General features: G+C 49.4%; 1 protein-coding gene across 1 annotated transcript in view; it reads right to left on the reverse strand.

Annotated features, from left to right (window-relative positions):
* Positions 1-20305, reverse strand: part of otogl (otogelin-like) — a 170884-nt gene that overhangs the window by 37012 nt on the left and 113567 nt on the right. Inside the window, exons 38-42 of the mRNA XM_072483997.1 lie at positions 19482-19671; positions 10335-10555; positions 9677-9815; positions 2131-2322; positions 387-599 (exon numbers count right to left, since the gene is read on the reverse strand). Of these exons, the coding sequence (XP_072340098.1) occupies positions 387-599; positions 2131-2322; positions 9677-9815; positions 10335-10555; positions 19482-19671 (955 nt within the window). The remainder of the gene's footprint in view (positions 1-386; positions 600-2130; positions 2323-9676; positions 9816-10334; positions 10556-19481; positions 19672-20305) is intronic.

Consider the following 20305-nt stretch of genomic DNA (forward strand, 5'->3'; position numbering starts at 1 on the left):
CGCGCGGCCGATCAGGGGTGGGGTATCTCATTTTTCGGTGTGGCTCCGCAATCCGAGTCCGCCATGGAGCTCGGCGTGGCCGCTGGTGGCCATCACCGTGCACATGCGCGGACTCCGAACCGGAAGGGCGGGGGCCCATAACCCCAGCTAAAGCTGCACGATTTACTCCGAATCCCTGCTAGCCCCCTGCAAGGCATTGAATTAGTCCAACTTTTTTATCGGAATTTCGGCAATAAAACTCCACCGTTTTTACTCCGGTGTGGGGACATGGCCTCATTTTGGGAGAATCCAACCCTATAGCTTTTTTAAAAATGTAAAAACAAATTCACATTTCCACTTCCAAAAAAGCAGAATGATGGCATTTCATTTTAATATCTAACACATACCACAAATCTTCTTTGGACAGCATGCTCCCTCCTCAATGACATCAATAATTATCTCTCCCTCTCGTTCACAGATCGGTGCTGATACTTGACCACATTCAGGTTCCATGGCAATAATAGTTCCATTCTCCAAACACTTGTACATGCAGCATCCTTTGTGCGATCCATTCCAGGTCTCACCTGCTGCCCGTGGGAGGCCTTCATTATCTGTGCAGGCTAGGGGAAAAAATACATAAATAATTAAAATTAATATGAGCTGAGGCCACCCGATTTATCAAGTGTTGATTTAAACTTCCGGCAAACTAAATTTGTGCATTCATTTCACACTACCAATGAATTCACTTTGAATTGCTACGGCTGTGTGGACTAGTCTGTGTTCCTCTTCTTAGGCAGTCCTTCAGGATCGAGGGTGACTTGTTTCCACTCCAAGGGCTCTGGGATGTTTAAAAAGTCCAATGCATGATCTGCAGGCTGTACCACACGTGGTGCTTGAAGGCTCGAGTAGATGAGTTGGGAGCTTTGTGCTCTTTCCAGAGCTTCGACGTGTTCCTGATGAAGTCTCTCGATGTGTTAGGTGCCTTCCTAACTGAATCTTCTTCATTTTGGTCAGTCACAAGCTATGGACTCCCATGAGCTGGTGGAAATGTTTGGCCTCTTCGAGGATGCTTCAAGGACATTTCTAAACATTTCTACTGCCATTCTGGGAGTCTCCAGCCACGACTAATGTCCGAATAGGGCAGTTGCTTTGGCGGGTTGATGTCGGTCATATGAATGACAGGTCCTGCCCAACTAGAAGCAGACGGCACAATCTCAGACTAAAGGGACGATCCTTTAAAACAGAGATGAGGAGGAATTTCTTCAGCCATAGGGTGGAAATCTTTGTCGCAGAAGATGGTGGAGGCCAAATCACTGAGTGTCTTTAAGACAGAGATAGATAGGTTCTTGATTAATAAGGGGATCAGGGGTTTGGGGGAAAAGGCAGGACAATGGGGCTGAGAAAAATATCAGCCATGATTGAATGGCGGAGCAGACTCAATGGGTCGAGTGGCCTAATTCTGCTCCAATGTCTAACTGGGCTGGTTTTGAGTGAGATGCACCTCAATGCTAAGCATGTTGGCTTGAGAGACGACACTGCTGTTGGGCCATCTTTCTTGCCACTACATTTGGAGGATCTTGCAAAGGCACCACTGGTGATACTTCTCCAATACTTCGAGGTGCCTGCTGTAGGTTTTCCAAGTCCCCAAAGCAGATACAAGTGCTGCCCAGTAAACTTTAACCTTAATTTGGGTTTTGAGGTCCTGGTCCTCAAATGATCTTTTTCTCAGTCAGTCAAAGGCTAAGCTGGCACATTGGAAGCAATGATGAATTTTGACATCTGTGTCTGCTTTCGTTTACAGGTGGCTCCCAAAGTTTGGAAAATAGTACACATTTATCAGGATATCACCGTGGATCTAGTTTATACAATAATCATCTTGCAGAATTCAAGGAATTCACCTCCTTTTATCTTTGTACTCGTCTTTATTTTATACTGGCAGGTGGTCTGTGAAATGTATCACACGCACACACAATTGAAATGGTTACTGCATTAATGTTTGTTAACACTCATTTCACATCTGTATTAAAAATCAAGCTAAATTGGATGCAGTTGCCAACAAATTAATAAACCAACATCAAACAAGCTGCATATTATAGAGTTGGGTCATTTCTATTTTTATCATATTCCTAAATTACTGCAACATTTACTCACCACATTGTTCCTCTGTAACACAGTAGTTGGAGTCTGGTTGATGCAGCAGAGTTCCTCGAGGACAAACACAACTCTCACTAATGAATGAACAAGTCGAGTCATGCTCCAAATAGAAGTCTTTGTTTTGACATGTTTTACTCTCACAGGCTGGCACACAAGGTTGATATTCCATCCCTATGGGACAGCTAAGTGCTGTACGTAAAAGGAAAGAACCACATTATTGGCAAAATAACACTTTAAAAATGTAGAAGATGAAATGGTCATTTTAAATTTAGCTATTTTACCTGCATGAATGTCTTTTAAAATAAAATGTACAGAAGCTACAAAGATATTCTGCACTAAAGGGATTCTATGACGAACCAACACGGTTGCGATTGGTACAACGCAGTTTTATTCCAACTAGTTATTTACACATCTGTCTTGGTACTCAGCACATGGTGACTGTGTGAGTGTCTTGTTAATGAGGTCCTGGCCTTGTCCTGTCTCCAGATGGCCTGGCCCACAGGTGTCGTGTTTCTTGTCTTATACTGTGTCTGCTCTTGTCTGTGATTGGCTGTCGTGTTATGTGTGCTAATTGGTCTGTTGGTCTGTCTATCATGATGTGTGTGTTGTGATGTGTGTTTGAATATCATGACATCGCGCACGTTGGCATCGAATTAGAAAGAATGCAGAACAGGAGCAGGAATGTGGAAATAAATAAAATAGGGCCTCATCAAGCTTTGAAAAGAAAATTGCAAGATATTCTGACCATTCAGGGAAAGAGAGAGTAAAACAGAAATCAGTTCAATTTAACTGCATAATAATCAAACATAGCCTGCAATTGTTTCAACTAGGGCAGAAAAGAGGGTGGCACAGTGGTTAGCACTGCTGCCTCACAACACCAGGGACCCGGGTTCAATTCCGGCCTTGGGTCACTGTCTGTGCGGAGTCTGCACATTCTCCCCATGTCTGCGTGGGTTTCCTCCGGGTGCTCCCGTTCCTCCCACAAAGATGTGCAGGTTCGGTGGATTGGCCAAACTAAATTTCCCCTTTGTGTCCAGTTTAGGTTATGGGGGTAGGGTGGGGTGGATGGGGGAGTGGACATAGATAGGGTGCTCATTCGGAGTGTTATTGTCACTGGACTAGTAATTCAGAGACCCAAGGTAATACTTTGGGAACCCAGGTTTGAATCCCATGACAACAGATGGTGAAATTTGCACTCAAAAAATCTGGAATTAAAAGTGCAGTGGTGACCATGAAGGTATTGTCGTTTTGCAAAAACCCATCCTAAATGTCAGCCCAGATCCAAAGCAGTGTGGTTGACTCTTTTTTAAAAAAATATTTTATTGAAAATTTTTGGTCAACCAACACAGTACATTGTGCATCCTTTACACAATATTATAACAACACAAATAACAATGACCTATTTTATAAACAGAAAATGAATAAATAATAAATAACAAAAATGAAAACTAACCCTAATTGGCAACTGCCTTATCACAAGTAACACTCTCCAAAAATATAATTTAACAGTCCAATATATAATTATCTGTAGCAACGACCTATACATATTATACAGTATATATTAACAACCCTGAGAGTCCTTCTGGTTCCTCCTCCACCCCCCCACCCCACCCCCCCCCCCCCCGATCCTGGGCTGCTGCTGCTGCCTTCTTTTTTCCATTCCATCCATCTTTCTGCGAGGTATTCGACGAACGGTTGCCACCGCCTGGTGAACCCTTGAGCCGACCCCCTTAGGACGAACTTAATCCGCTCTAGCTTTATAAACCCTGCCATGTCATTTATCCAGGTCTCCACCCCCGGGGGCTTGGCTTCTTTCCACATTAGCAATATCCTACGCCGGGCTACTAGGGACGCAAAGGCCAAAACATCGGCCTCGCTCGCCTCCTGCACTCCCGGCTCTTGTGCAACCCCAAATATAGCCAACCCCCAGCTTGGTTCGACCCGAACCCCTACTACTTTTGAAAGCACCTTTGTCACCCCCATCCAAAACCCCTGTAGTGCCGGGCATGACCAAAACATATGGGTATGATTCGCTGGGCTTCTCGAGCACCTCGCACACCTATCCTCCACCCCAAAAAATTTACTGAGCCGTGCTCCAGTCATATGCGCCCTGTGTAATACCTTAAACTGAATCAGGCTTAGCCTGGCACACAAGGACGACGAGTTTACCCTGCTTAGGGCATCTGCCCACAGCCCCTCCTCGATCTCCTCCCCCAGCTCTTCTTCCCATTTCCCTTTTCGTTCATCTACCATAGTCTCCCCTTCGTCCCTCATTTCCCTATATATATCTGACACCTTACCATCCCACACCCATGTCTTTGAGATCACTCTGTCCTGCACCTCTTGTGTCGGGAGCTGCGGGAATTCCCTCACCTGTTGCCTCGCAAAAGCCCTCAGTTGCACATACCTGAATGCATTCCCTTGGGACAACCCATATTTCTCGGTCAGCGCTCCCAGACTCGCGAACTTCCCATCCACAAACAGATCTTTCAGTTGCGTTATTCCTGCTCTTTGCCACATTCCATATCCCCCATCCATTCCCCCCGGGGCAAACCTATGGTTGTTTCTTATCGGGGACCCCCCCCAAGGCTCCAGTCTTTCCCCTATGCCATCTCCACTGTCCCCAAATCTTCAGTGTAGCCACCACCACCGGGCTTGTGGTGTAGTTCCTCGGTGAGAACGGCAATGGGGCTGTCACCATAGCCTGTAGGCTAGTCCCCCTACAGGATGCCCTCTCTAATCTCTTCCACGCCGCTCCCTCCTCCTCTCCCATCCACTTACTCACCATTGAAATATTAGCGGCCCAATAATACTCACTTAGGCTCGGTAGTGCCAGCCCCCCACTATCCCTGCTACGCTGTAAGAATCCCTTCCTCACTCTCGGGGTCTTCCCGGCCCACGCAAAACCCACGATGCTCTTTTCGATCCTTTTTAAAAAAGCCTTCGTGATCACCACCGGGAGGCACTGAAACACAAAGAGGAATCTCGGGAGGACCACCATCTTAACCGCCTGCACCCTCCCTGCCAGTGACAGGGATACCATATCCCATCTCTTGAAATCCTCCTCCATTTGTTCCACCAACCGCGTTAAATTTAACCTCTGCAATGTGCTCCAATTCTTGGCTATCTGGATCCCCAGGTAACGAAAGTCCCTTGTTACCTTCCTCAACGGTAGGTCCTCTATTTCTCTACTCTGCTCCCCTGGATGCACCACAAATAACTCACTTTTCCCCATGTTCAATTTATACCCTGAAAAATCCCCAAACTCCCCAAGTATCCGCATTATTTCTGGCATCCCCTCCGCCGGGTCTGCCACATATAGTAACAAATCGTCCGCATACAAAGATACCCGGTGTTCTTCACCTCCTCTAAGTACTCCCCTCCACTTCTTGGAACCCCTCAACGCTATCGCCAGGGGCTCAATCGCCAGTGCAAACAATAATGGGGACAGAGGGCATCCCTGCCTTATCCCTCTATGGAGCCGAAAATATGCAGATCCCCGTCCATTCGTGACCACGCTCGCCATCGGGGCCCTATACAACAGCTGCACCCATCAAACATACCCCTCTCCAAAACCAAATCTCCTCAACACCTCCCACAAATAATCCCACTCCACTCTATCAAATGCTTTCTGGGCATCCATCGCCACTACTATCTCCGTTTCCCCCTCTGGTGGGGCCATCATCATTACCTCTAACAGCCTCCGTATATTCGTGTTCAGCTGTCTCCCCTTCACAAACCCAGTTTGGTCCTCGTGGACCACCCCCGGGACACATTCCTCTATTCTCATTGCCATTACCTTGGCCAGGATCTTGGCATCTACATTTAGGAGGGAAATAGGTCTATCGGACCCGCATTGTAGCGGGTCCTTTTCCTTCTTTAAGAGAAGCGATATCGTTGCTTCAGACATAGTCGGGGGCAGTTGTCCCCTTTCCTTTGCCTCATTAAAGGTCCTCGTCAATACCGGGGCGAGCAAGTCCACATATTTTCTAGAGAATTCGACTGGGAATCCATCCGGTCCCGGGGCCTTTCCCGCCTGCATGCTCCTAATTCCTTTCACCACTTCTTCTACCTCGATCTGTGCTCCCAGTCCCACCCTTTCCTGCTCTTCCACCTTGGGAAATTCCAGCCGATCCAAAAAGCCCATCATTCTCTCCCTCCCATCCGGGGGTTGAGCTTCATATAATTTTTTATAAAATGTCTTGAACACTCCATTCACTCTCTCTGCTCCCCGTTCCATCTCTCCTTCCTCATCCCTCACTCCCCCTATTTCCCTCGCTGCTCCCCTTTTCCTCAATTGGTGTGCCAGCAACCTGCTCGCCTTCTCCTCATATTCGTACTGTACACCCTGTGCCTTCCTCCATTGTGCCTCTGCAGTGCCCGTAGTCAGCAAGTCAAATTCTACATGTAGCCTTTGCCTTTCCCTGTACAGTCCCTCCTCCGGTGCTTCCGCATATTGTCTGTACACCCTCAAAAGTTCTTGCAGCAACCGCTCCCGTTCCTTACTCTCCTGCTTCCCTTTATGTGCCCTTATTGATATCAGCTCCCCTCTAACCACCGCCTTCAACGCCTCCCAGACCACTCCCACCTGGACCTCCCCATTATCATTGAGTTCCAAGTACTTTTCAATGCACCCCCTCACCCTTAGACACCCCCCCTCATCTGCCATTAGTCCCATGTCCATTCTCCAGCGTGGGCGCCCTCCTGTTTCCTCCCCTATCTCCAAGTCCACCCAGTGTGGAGCGTGATCCGAAATGGCTATAGCCGTATACTCCGTTCCCCTCACCTTCGGGATCAATGCCCTACCCAGCACATAGGAGAAAAACGAGAACTCCTTACTCCTAGGTCTGCTAAATCTCCACGGGTCTACACCTCCCATCTGCTCCATAAAATCTTTAAGTACCTTGGCTGCTGCCGGCCTCCTTCCAGTCCTGGACTTCGACCTCTCCAGCCCTGGTTCCAACACCGTATTAAAATCTCCCCCCATTATCAGCTTTCCCATCTCTAGGTCCGGAATGCGTCCTAGCATCCGCCTCATAAAATTGGCATCATCCCAGTTCGGGGCATATACGTTTACCAAAACCACCGTCTCCCCCTGTAGTTTGCCACTTACCATCACGTATCTGCCCCCGTTATCCGCCACTATAGTCTTTGCCTCGAACACTACCCGCTTCCCCAATAATATAGCCACCCCCCTGTTTTTCGCATCTAGCCCCGAATGGAATACCTGCCCCACCCATCCTTTGCGTAGCCTAACCTGGTCTATCAGTTTCAGGTGCGTTTCCTGTAACATAACCACATCTGCCTTAAGTTTCTTAAGGTGTGTGAGTACCCGTGCCCTCTTTATCGGCCCGTTCAGCCCTCTCACGTTCCACGTGATCAGCCGGGTTGGGGGGCTTCCTAACCCCCCCCCTTGTCGATTAGCCATCCCCTTTTTCCAGCTCCTCACCCGGTTCCCACGCAGCTGTATCTCCCCCAGGCGGTGCCCCCCCCGCCCATCCCCTCCCATACCAGCTCCCCCCTCTCCCCAGCAGCAGCAACCCAGTAATTCCCCCCTCCCCCTCCCCCCGCTAGATCCTCCGCTAGCGTAATTACTCCCCCCATGTTGCTCCCAGAAGTCAGCAAACTCTGGCCGACCTCGGCTTCCCCCCGTGACCTCGGCTCGCACCGTGCGACGCCCCCTCCTTCCTGCTTCTCTATTCCCGCCATGATTATCATAGCGCGGGAACCAAGCCCGCGCTTCTCCCTTGGCCCCGCCCCCAATGGCCAACGCCCCATCTCCTCCACCTCCCCTCCTCCCCCCATCACCACCTGTGGAAGAGAGAAAAGTTACCACATCGCAGGATTAGTACATAAAACTCCTCTTTCCCCCCTTTTTAACCCCCCTCTTCGCCCCCACATTCACCCCACCACTTTGTTCAAACGTTCTTTTTAATAACCCGCTCATTCCAGTTTTTCTTCCACAATAAAAGTCCACGCTTCATCCGCCGTCTCAAAGTAGTGGTGCCTTCCTCGATATGTGACCCACAGTCTTGCCGGTTGCAGCATTCCAAATTTTATCTTCTTTTTATGAAGCACCGCCTTGGCCCGATTCAAGCTCGCCCTCCTTCTCGCCACCTCCGCACTCCAGTCTTGATAAACGCGGATCACCGCGTTCTCCCATTTACTGCTCCGAGTTTTCTTTGCCCATCTAAGGACCATTTCTTTATCCTTAAAACGGAGGAATCTCACCACTATGGCTCTGGGAATTTCTCCTGCTCTCGGTCCTCGCGCCATCACTCGGTATGCTCCCTCCACCTCCAACGGACCCGACGGGGCCTCCGCTCCCATTAACGAGTGCAGCATCGTGCTCACATATGCCCCGACGTCCGCTCCCTCCACACCTTCAGGAAGACCAAGAATCCTCAGGTTGTTCCTCCTTGCATTGTTCTCCAGTGCCTCCAACCTTTCCACACATCGTTTCTGATGTGCCTCATGGATCTCCGTCTTCACCACCAGGCCCTGTATGTCGTCCTCATTCTCGGCTGCCTTTGCCTTCACGACCCGAAGCTCCCGCTCCTGGGTCTTTTGTTCCTCCTTTAGCCCTTCGATCGCCTGTAGTATCGGGGCCAACAGCTCTTTCTTCATTTCCTTTTTGATCTCTTCCACACAGCATTTCAAGAACTCTTGTTGTTCAGGGCCCCATGTTAAACTGCCACCTTCCGACGCCATCTTGGTTTTTGCTTGCCTTCCTTGCCGCTGTTCTAAAGGATCCACTGCAATCCGGCCACTTTCTCCTCCTTTTTTCATCCGTATCCAGGGGGGATTCCCTTCTGGTTTACCGCACAGTGTTTTTAGCCGTCAAAATTGCCGTTGGGGCTCCTATCAAGAGCCCAAAAGTCCGTTTCACCGGGAGCTGCCGAAACGTGCGACTCAGCTGGTCATCGTCACACCCGGAAGTGTGTGGTTGACTCTTAAATGCCACTTAGTTCAAGGGCATTTAGGGATTGGCAGTAATGCCCCACATCCAATAAAATTTTAAAAAGCATGACCTAGCGTGAAAAGGACTTATGGAGTAGGTGGCCTGGAAGAGTTAAGCAAGACTGCTGATTCAGTGTCATTTAATTATTTTTCTTCTTGTAGTCAAATCAAGGAAGATTTAAGATCTGTTACTCTATATGTTGAGACTTTCATACTATATTGCAGTCACTTGGTGAAAAATCTCAATATCATGGGGCAGGATTCTCCGCTCCTCTAGCCATTTATTTCTCATTAAAGCCACCGCACACCACTGGGAAACCCAAAGTTGGGGATGCACTGCCATTGGGAAAAGAGAATGGCCGGAGAATTCCAGCCCATAAGGACGTTAGTGAATGTCAAATGGCAGAAAGTTAACAAAGTCCTGGATTGGGTTTTCTTCATTTCCATTTTGCAGTAGGGTGACTTGACAGCAATCAATTCAAATAGATTTGAAGGGTGTTTACTGTAGTTTCATGATGATTAACTTAGAATAATCAATTGTAACACAATAACTATTATTAAGTCAACAGGTCTAAAAACTTACGACAAAATTCTGGAGTCCTCCACGGAATGCAAACATTGTATTTATCGCAGGCAGCTGCATATAAAGCCAAGGCATCACACTGATGTGTCACATAGTGAAAATCCCGAATCCACAGCTCACAAAATATTTCTGGAGTAACCTTAAGGCGAACAAGACACTTGTGAAAAAGGACGTTAAAACAACAAGCATCTTTTAATTCATCACTCTTTGAACTGATAGAGAAATCGATCTATGCTGTTCAAAATATACTCTTTTCACACTAACCACTGCGCCAGCCCATAGACAATTTTTTCTGACTTTAAAATTAATATTGCAAAATGCACAAGTTCGCAGGAATGATTGACAACCACTTGACCCTCCCATTATATGTGAATAACTCTTTTCTTGGTACAAGAGTCCTTTGCATTGGCCCTCCTGCTTGGTAAATGAAAGGGAATATTTTGAATAAATGTAAAACACATTGCACTGTCGACATGTTTGTCACTTGCAGGGTACTTAAAAATCAATATTGGCAGATTAGAATGGGACAGCGAAGAATAATTCATTAATCTTTCATCAGTTCCACTACCAGAATCCTGTATATCTACACGCAGATGGTTCAAAGAATTAATAATTCGAAGTGCGACGTGTGATTTCCAAAAAGTACATCTCTACTTACATGTTGATGACACAGGGTCCAAGGATTCTGATTCAACATATCAAAACACGCAGTGCAGTTTCCAGTCGTGCAGTTCTGTTTTCTGCATCTAAAACAATCAGTCTCCAGTCCAGATGTTTCAACCATCCAACTTTCAAGGAAAAGGCCTATATTTTCCACTTCTGTGACAATGGTCCCATTTGGTAGCTTGAGATCATCAGCAGGACTGCCGTTGCAGCAGCCTAAAGTCAACAGGCATTGATTGGTCCAAAACGTTAGTGGGAACAGTACTAATGTTGAAGTTACATTATTCTGGTCAGTTACTTGAAAACGGCATTCAGACATGTGTGTATTGTCCAAACCGTATTTTGTTCAAACCAATATTTGGCTCAATGAATGGGGTTGTAGACAACACTACGTAATAAAGTTATAAACTAATCCCAGTAAGTATATAGGATTATGTTATTATAAAATCATGGATCTGTTGATGCAGTTTTATGCATGTTAAATCATTAACTAAGATACCAAGATTACATGTTATTGTGATTGTAGCAATAGATTTACAGATTAGATACTCTGTATTGATTCAGGTTATTATTATGCCTCGGGATGAGTGATACTCACCACATTTCTCATTTTCCTTTGCCCCTTTTCACCCACCCCATGTCCACCCATCTCTTAGGTGCACCCATTTAATTGACCTTTGACCAGGGATTTCACAACTGAGCAATTTCACGGCACAACAGTTCAAAGGGAGAAAGCCAGCAGGGTAGGTAGTGTTTGGGAGCACAACATGTCATCTGGGAATCACAGGAACAAAGTTCAGGCTACCCTGCATTCGTCCAGACCCATTATAGCCCGTCTCGCCTACATCCACTCCCCCCCCTCCCCCCACAATATTAGACATTGATGAGTTAGAAAACATGTGTGTGAGACCAATGGAAGCCTTACATGTTTTTTTCTTTTTATATTTCTCATGCAAAACATCTCATCAAGGTGAGTGGGGAAGGGATTGTGCCCGTTGGCTACATGGACCTGCCACTCAGCTCGTCTGCCATTGCTGACCCCCTCCCTCCTCCCCCATGTTAGATCCATGATCTTGGACAGGGGCTTCCTCCTCCTGCTCCTCACCTTCCTCCTCCTCAGACGACGTAGCGTTGAACATGGTTTTTTCTCCATCTATTTGGGCAGCACGGTAGCATTGTGGATAGCACAATTGCTTCACAGCTCCAAGGTCCCAGGTTCAATTCCGGCTTGGGTCACTGCCTGTGCGGAGTCTGCACATCCGCCCCGTGTGTGCGTGGGTTTCCTCCGGGTGCTCCGGCTTCCTCCCACAGTCCAAAGATGTGCAGGTTAGGTGGATTGGCCATGATAAATTGCCCTTAGTGCCAAAATTGCCCTTAGTGTCCAAAATTGCCCTTAGTGTTGGGTGGGGTTACTGGGTTATGGGGATAGGGTGGAGGTGTTGACCTTGGGTAGGGTGCTCTTTCCATGAGCCGGTGCAGACTTGATGGGCTGAATGGCCTCCTTCTGCACTGTAAATTCTATGATTTGGAGGCGCCTCACTGTGTGACATTGTGTGACATTCAGCATAACACTACTATTCAGGAGAGAGAGCCTTTCAGGGGAAGATTGTAGGCCCCCTTCCGAACGGCCAGGGCACCTGAAATGCATTTTGAGAATGCCGATAGTCTGTTCTATTGTATTGTGGGTCACTGGCCACTGGCCTCACCTTTAAACTCCCTCAGTTATCAGTCTCACAAGTTTTAGTGCCGTTCAGGCTCCATTTGCAGGGGGTCATCAGTCACCTCCTGAAGGTGTGCACCTTGACCTCCAGAAGATAACATGGAGCTGTGCTGGTGTTTGAATAAGCTGAGGCAGTTGGGAATTCCTCGGGATGAATGAGTCATGACGGCCTCCAGGATACAATGGACAGATGTGCACAAACACCTTGCTGTGGCCTCACACCACCTGCACATTCAGGGAGTGAAAGAATTTCCTGTTCACAAAGGTGTCAGATGAGTTGGTGCCCTTATGGCGAGGTGGGTACAGTTGATAGCCCCTTGAACCCGAGGGAAGCCTGCTGATTCTGAAAACCTCGTAGACCTCTGTGTTTGCGATGCTGCATCGCAAAGTTAATGTACTCCTCCACAATGAGCAAACAGGGCATCGGTGACTGCCTTGATGCTGCTGTGTGCAGCTGACTGTGAGATTCAGCAGAGGTCTCTGCTGAGGCCTGGAATGAGCTGTACAGAAATACAGAGTCACGGTGACCTTGAGAGTCACTGGCATGGCTCGAGGATCGACTGACTGTGATTTGAGATCTCACTGGACCATGACACTTCTGTCAGTGACCAATTCTTAAGTTAACCTGAGCCGCCATCCACATTGACTCTCGATCATTTTGAGATATGACCTCCGCACTCCGTAGACTCTGAAGTCAGGATAAAATCTGGTTATCCACTCCACCCTGGTGAGCATAGTGCTGCCTCTAAAGCCTGGCCTGGTTCCATCCCTCTGGCCTCATTGGTCACGCTCACATGTCTCTTTGGCACGGATATCGAAGGTGTCATCTCCATTTTGCAGCTGCTTTGCCACAATACCGTACCTTTCCCTGGCATGCTCTCTTTCCTGTCACCTGGATGCCCCAGACACAAGGGACAAAAATATCCACCCTTCCAAAGCCTCTGGCCCACCCTTAAACCCCCTCGGGTGTCAGTCACACATCCGTGATCAATTTGGTTGGAAACCTGTGGTACTTGCTAAAGCTCCCAAAAGGTGTGAATCCCACATGTCACGTTTCCAAAACCTGGCTGACATAAATCGTAGAGGCCGGCTGCGTTTATAAATATCCGGCTGCCTCCGTGAGCTGCGCATGTCTAAAGTATGACTTGCCCCTGTTGTAACCTCGGCAGAAATTGTGGGTGCAGGGTTTTTTTTTGGGGGGGGGGGTGGAGACCCCTGGAATTGGGGCTCGGGCACCAGTTTGGCTGCGGCACAATTTCCATCCCCAAGAGAAGTCAGGCCCAGGAGAACTTGTGAATGGAATAAGAAGGATTATCAAAATCCCTCAGCTGAACATCAAAATAACCTCAATGAAGCTTTGAAAGCAGCTAAACAGCACTTTGTTCATCAGAACAATTATCCTGCACGGTGTTCGGGAACTTCGGATGGAATACAGCTGCTGGAGAATGCAACTCAAGGGCCGGAACAATTGAGTGGGCGGTGGTGGCTGAGTTGGAAACATTGAGATTGCACGTACTCCCACATTTGTGCCGGACGTAATGCAAGTGCTTGTAACTACATGAGGTGAAACCTTGTTGTACTCAAAGTGAAATTGACCTTTTTTAGTTGAAATATCCATCACCTGTTAATTAATGTTTGAATGGTGTTGATTTTAGATGGTTTGTTACAGTTAAGATTTGTTCATCACTTTTCTTTCTGTTGGCTCTTTGGGGATTCCTTTTCAAAATAATTGGTCTCTATGGGGACCGTAACAATACTTCTCAAGTACTTTCATGCTCCTGTCTCAACTACCTCCACCCCAACCTCCCAACTTCCTGGTGCAAGGATGTTGCTAAACTCAGACCATGACTTTTCTACCCTACACATTGCGGGTGTGGAAAACAACTTGGAAATCAATTTGATCAATATGGGCAGCTTCCACTATGGCTAGGCAATTCACTGCATTGGATTACCACCTAGACAATGAAGTTGGAAGTTGCCTTAAATTACTTGCTGCTCCAGCATCTTCTGCTTGTTCCCGTTTCACACTCCAGCTGCAACCTCTTTCTTTGTCTTGGCTGTAGCTCCATCCCAGTTCCTTCAGATCAGACACTCCTCTGCTACCTTAACTGACAATGGGCATTTCATCCTTGACAAATTTCCTCTCTCTTTACCATTGTTTCAACCCTATCTATTTGTGATGAACGGTTATTGTATTACTGTACCCTTATCATCATGTAAGGTGATGTCCCCTTTAAGACCGGGCTTGGAACCCTGGGGGACTCCGCCTCCGGCTCCGCCCACCTGGGAGTCGTATGTAAGGGGCCGCATTGCAGGCGGCACCCAGTAATCACCCGTCTCGGCACCAGGCTAGTTCTCAGCTTATTAAAGCCTTCTTTACTGTTTTACTCTCTAGCGTCGTTATTGAGGGTACAACAATTTAATAAGCTAAACTACATCAGGATGGACGCAGGCCTAAAACCAGAGAAGCTCAATCTGGGAGCACTGACACCGGAGGCAAAGAAAATTTTTCAATACTGGCTCCGATGTTTCGAGGCCTACCTGGACTCCTCAGAGACTCCCATCCTGGGGCCACGCAAGCTGAGCCTACTCCACGCCCGGGTGAGTCACAGAATATCCACCACGCTCGAAAAGGCGACTACCTACGATGAGGCGGTCGAGATACTATGCAAGCGGTTTGTCAAACCCATCAACGAGGTACATGCCCGGCATCTGCTCTCTACCTGCTAGCAGCGTTCGGGGAAACGCTAGACGAATTTGTAGAAAAACTGACCGCGCTCGCCAGGAACTGTAATTATCAGGATGTGACGAGGGAAATCCATATGAACCTGCACATCAGAGACGCTTTCATGTCCGGCATCCGCTCGACCTACATCCGGCAGAGACTACTCGAAAACGGGGCAAAAGACCTCTGGGACATGCTAATGCAGGATAATTGTTCTGATGAACAAAGTGCTGTTTAGCTGCTTTCAAAGCTTCATTGAGGTTATTTTGATGTTCAGCTGAGGGATTTTGATAATCCTTCTTATTCCGCTCACAAGGTCTCCTGGGCCTGACTTCTCTAGGGGATGGAAATTGTGCCGCAGCCAAACTGGTGCCCGAGCCCCAATTCCACCTCGCTGGAAGTGGCCTGACATAGTTTAGGCACGTACCCCGCGGACCCTGCGAAACCCCCTCGGACTTCCCCAGACTCGGCCACGTTACGGGCCTGCGCCGTGCGGCGGCCCGCCCAGACCGGGGGCACACCGTGCTATTTCTGTGGGCAGGGCCAGCACCCACACCCACGCTGCCCAGCCTGCTCCGCCGTCTGCTGCGACTGCAGGAAGAAGGGGCATTTTGCAAGGGTCTGCCTGACCAGGGCAAAGGGCCATAAACACAAAGAACAGCAGGCCCGAAAATCAGACTCACAGGCCTCGCAACGCGGCTGCGCATCGACCCGACACGCCCCCTTCTGACACGTCATCTGCCTCGTGCGAATCATTCGGGCGACCATTTTGCCGGCGGCCACCTTCTCGACCCGACACGTGCGACCGACGGCGGCGGCCATGTTATGAATCCGACTCGGCTGAGGACTTGGACTACCCGCAACTGGGAGCGATCACCCTCGACCAAACGCGGCCAAAACACCTGCAGAACTCTATGATGCAGGTCCAGGTCAACGGACGTAACACTCCATGCCTTTTCGACTTCGGGAGCACGGAGAGCTTTATTCATCCAGAAACGGTAAGGCGCTGCTCCTTGCGCACCCATCCCGTGTCCCAAACCATAGCCCTCGCATCCGGGTCCCACTCGGTCCAAATCAAGGGGTATTATATTGTGGATCTCTCCATCTAGGGCGCCGAATACACCCGTTTCAAACTGTATATCCTCTCTCACCTCTTCGCCCCCCCTGCTGCTCGGACTGGATTTCCAGTGCAGCCACCGAAGCCTGACACTGAGGTTCGGCGGACCCTTGCCCCCCCCCCCCCTCATGGTATGCAGCCTTGCAACACTGAAAGTCGCACCCCCCTCTCTATTTGCGAACTTCACTCCCGACTGTAAGCCCGTCACCACCAGGAGCCGGCGGTACAGTGCCTAAGACATGACTTTTATCAAGCCAGAGGTCCAGCGTTTACTGGGAGAGGGGGTCATCGAGTCTAGCAACAACCCCTGGAGAGCACAAGTGGTGGTAGTCCAGTTCGGGGAAAAGAAACGGATGGTCGTGGATTATAGCCACACCATAAACCGCTTCACGCAGCTCGATGCGTACCCCCTTCCTCGCATAGCAGAAATGGTAAATAGGATCGCCCAATACCGGGTATTTTCCACGGTCGATCTCAAATCCGCCTACCACCAGCTCCCTATCCGCCCGTCCCTATACTGCCTTCGAAGCAGCCGGCCGGCTCTTCCACTTTCCTCAGGATCCCCTTCGGCGTCACAAATGGGGTCTCCGTCTTCTAGAGGGTGATGGACCAAATGGTGGACCAGTATGGCTTGCGGGCTACATACCCGTACTTGGACAACGTCACCATCTGCGGCCATGATCAGCAGGACCATGATGCGAACCTCAAAGTTCCTCCAGACTGCCCGAGCCCTCAACCTGACCTAAAACAAGGAAAAATGCGTTTTCCACACAACCCGGCTAGCCATCCTCGGCTATGCTGTGGAAAACGGGGTCCTGGGTCTCGACCCCGACCGCATGCGCCCCCTTAAGGAACTTCCCCACCCCCGCAGCCTCAAGGCCCTCAAACGGTGCTTGGGGCTTTTCTCCTATTACGCCGAGTGGGTCCCCAAATATGCGGACAAAGCCCGCCCACTCATAAAGACCACAATAATTCCCCTGTCGGCTGAGGCCCGATCGGCCTTCAGCCGCATCAAGGCCGACATCATCACAGCCGCGGTGGACGAAACCATCCCTTTCCAGGAAGAGAGCGATGCATCAGACATCGCCCTGGCTGCTACCCTCAACCAGGCAGGCAGACCAGTAGCGTTCTTCTCCCAGACCCTCACCGCCTCCGAGATTCGGCAGTCGAGAAGGAGGCACACACCACTGTGGAGGCTGTGCAGCACTGGAGGCACTACCTAGCCGATAGGAGGTTCACCCTCGTCACCGGCGAACGGCGGTAGCCTTCATGTTTGATAACGCATAACGGGGCAAAATAAAAAACGATAAAATTTTGAGATGGAGGATCGAACTCTCCACCTACACATATGATATCAAGTATTGTACAGGGGAGCTCAACGAGCCCCCAGATGCCCTGTCCCGCAGCACATGCGCCAACGCACAAGAGGACCGCCTGCAAGCCATCCACAATGACCTCTGTCACCCGGGGGTTACCCGGCTTGTCCACTTTCTCAAGTCCCGCAACCTACCTTACTCAACTGAGGAGGTCAAGGCCATGACCAGGGCTTGCCAGATCTGCGTGGAGTGCAAACCGCACTTCTACCGGCCAGACAAGGCTCATCTTGTGAAGGCCTCGGGGTCCTTTGCGCGACTAAGTGTGGACTTCAAGGGCCCCCTTTCATCCACCAACCGCAATGCCTACTTCCTCACCGTCATCGACGAGTTCTCCCGTTTCCCATTCGCCGTCCCCTGTCCTGACATGACCTCGGCCACCGTGATAAAGGCACTGCACAGCATCTTCACCCTGTTTGGTTTCCCCGCTTATATCCACAGCGACCGGGGTACATCGTTCATGAGCGATGAGCTGCATCAGTATCTGCTCAGCAAAGGCATTGCCTCGAGCAGAACGACCAGTTATAACCCACGGGGAAACGGGCAGGTGGAGAGGGAGAACGCACCATTTGGAAGGCTGTCCTTCTGGCCCTATGGTCGGGAAGTCTCCCAACCACCCCGAGCAGGTGGTCCTACCCGATGCCCTACACTCCATTAGGTCGCTCCTTTGCACGGCCACGAATGAGACCCCTCACAACCGCTTGTTTGTCTTCCCCAGGAGGTCCACCTCCGGGGTCTCGCTTCCACCTTGGCTGACGGCTCCGGGACCTGTTCTTCTCCGGAGGCACGCGAGGAGCCATAAAACCCTGGTCGAGAGGGTCCGATTTCTACATGCGAACCCCCGATACGCCTACGTCGAGTACCCCGATGGCAGGCAAGATACGGTTTCCCTCCGACGGCACCCGCTGGTTCCCCCACTACAGGCGCCCCCTCCCTCTTGGCTCCTCTGCGGGATCCGGCACCCACTACTCTCCCCCCCCCCCCCCCCCCCGGTCCCACTCCCCGTCGGTGGGCACCGACTGCGCGCGCCCCCTAGCCCCCCCTACACCCCCCGCCGGTGCTGCTACCCCCAGCCCCAGCTATTTCACCTGTGCCCCGATCCCCTACCCCGACCCAGACCAAGGCTCCGACCACCGTGCTCCCGAACGTACCCTCAACTAAGACGTCCGTGTCCGCCGCACCACCGCCCGAGCTGAGGAGGTCGATAAGGACGATCAGGCCGCCAAAACGAATGGACTTGTGATTCCACTTCATCCCCGCCGGACTTTGTTTTTTTAAACAGGGGGTGAATGTGATGAACGGTTATTGTATTACTGTACCCTTATCATCATGTAATGTGATGTCCCCTTTAAGACTGGGCTTGGAACCATGGGGGACTCCGCCTCCAGCTCCGCCCACCTGGGAGTGGTATATAAGGAGACGCCTTGCAGGATGCACCCAGTAAGCACCCGTCTCGGCACCAGGCTAGTTCTTAGCTTATTAAAACCTTCTTTACCGTTTTACTCTCTAGCGTCGTTATTGAGGGTACAACACTATTAAGCACTGCATCTTGCCACATATCTTCCTGTGCGCTCTACACATTATGAAAAGCATGTGAGAACCAGAGATATTGGCTGGAATTCTCCGGGTGTGGGGATTCTCTTTTCCTGCCAGGAGCACCCCTCCCCCCCCCTCAGATTTCCCAGCGGGTGGGGTGGCTTCAATGGGAAATCCGGTGACAAGCGGCTAGAGTGGAGAATTCCTCCACCAGTGAACAATACTCCGCTGGGTAACACGCCCATTGTTGACATATAAAAGAGAAGATAGATGGAAGGAGACTGAGAGAATGAGCCACATACGACAATGTGGGAAGTATGTAGCAGACACACAGAGAAAAAAAGAGACAAATAAAACCAGAGAACTTGATTTAAAAGCTTTAGAGTGGGAAAGAAGCATTATTGCAGGAGACATTGTTTATTGTCTATGCATAAGAGATCAATTATAATACAATGTCCATGAATTAAAAATAAATCTGTCACACTTGCACTTCATGAGCTCAAATGTCCTATTCGTAAAGCAGCAATAAACCAGGATTGAACATGTCTGGAATCGTATTATCTGGTAAAACTCAACAATTGCAATGAAGTTTGAAGGGATGGATGGATACAAAATTCAAGTCATGGATAACAGAAAACCCTTAAGAACAACTCATGTCCACAGATACTTACCACACAAGCCTTTAGTTCCCATAGTTCTGTTGGAAGGCAAACCAAATTCTAACACAATGATGCCTGTGCTACGATACCACTGAATAGTAACGCCAGCTGGAGTTGTGATCAAGTACATTGCCCCAGTGTCCTGTATATGGAAGCCTAGTTTTGTGAATGGGAGGCGAGCAGGTCTAGAGTTCACTGTTGTCTGAAAATATAATAAAAGCAACTGAAATCTTTCCATACACGTCCTCCACACAAGTTGAACAGTCGCACACATTAATTAGTCATTTGTGAAGAACTGATTTGCAAACAATTGATTTGAGTAGCCTGTGTAGATGTGTAAATCAGAATATGTAGTTATTAGTCTTTAAGGTTACTTCCAAGCAGCAATGACAGATTAGGATCATGGTTTGCTTTGGCTCATGAGGCACCAGCTACAGACTGCCCAAGCTTATTAAATTCCCCCAAAATGAGTTAGCATTGGAGGCTTCATGGCTTCATTATGAATTGTATTCAAGGCTACATTCCCGTGGTTTAATCCACTGAGCAATGTTTCTCCCAGCTCAACTGCAGACCATTTCCAGGCCTGCCTGTTGTCTTCCAGCTAGATCGCATTCCAACCTGATTGCTCCCTGATAATTGCCTTTCTTCTCAGTTTCCCCTCGCTCCTCTGATCGCCTCCCCCACCTCCCCGTCCCTCCCGACCCCCCTCAAACCCCAACCATCAGCTTCTTTCCCAATCGTCCCTCTCCCTGCTCGCTTTCCTTCTCGGTTATCTTCATCCTGAATTTTCAAGCCTCATTGGCACGCTGTGTAAAGTCGCCCAAGGTCAGATGCGC

This window comes from Scyliorhinus torazame, chromosome 19, assembly GCF_047496885.1.
Source record: "Scyliorhinus torazame isolate Kashiwa2021f chromosome 19, sScyTor2.1, whole genome shotgun sequence".
In the NCBI taxonomy this organism is placed as follows: Eukaryota; Metazoa; Chordata; class Chondrichthyes; order Carcharhiniformes; family Scyliorhinidae; genus Scyliorhinus; species Scyliorhinus torazame.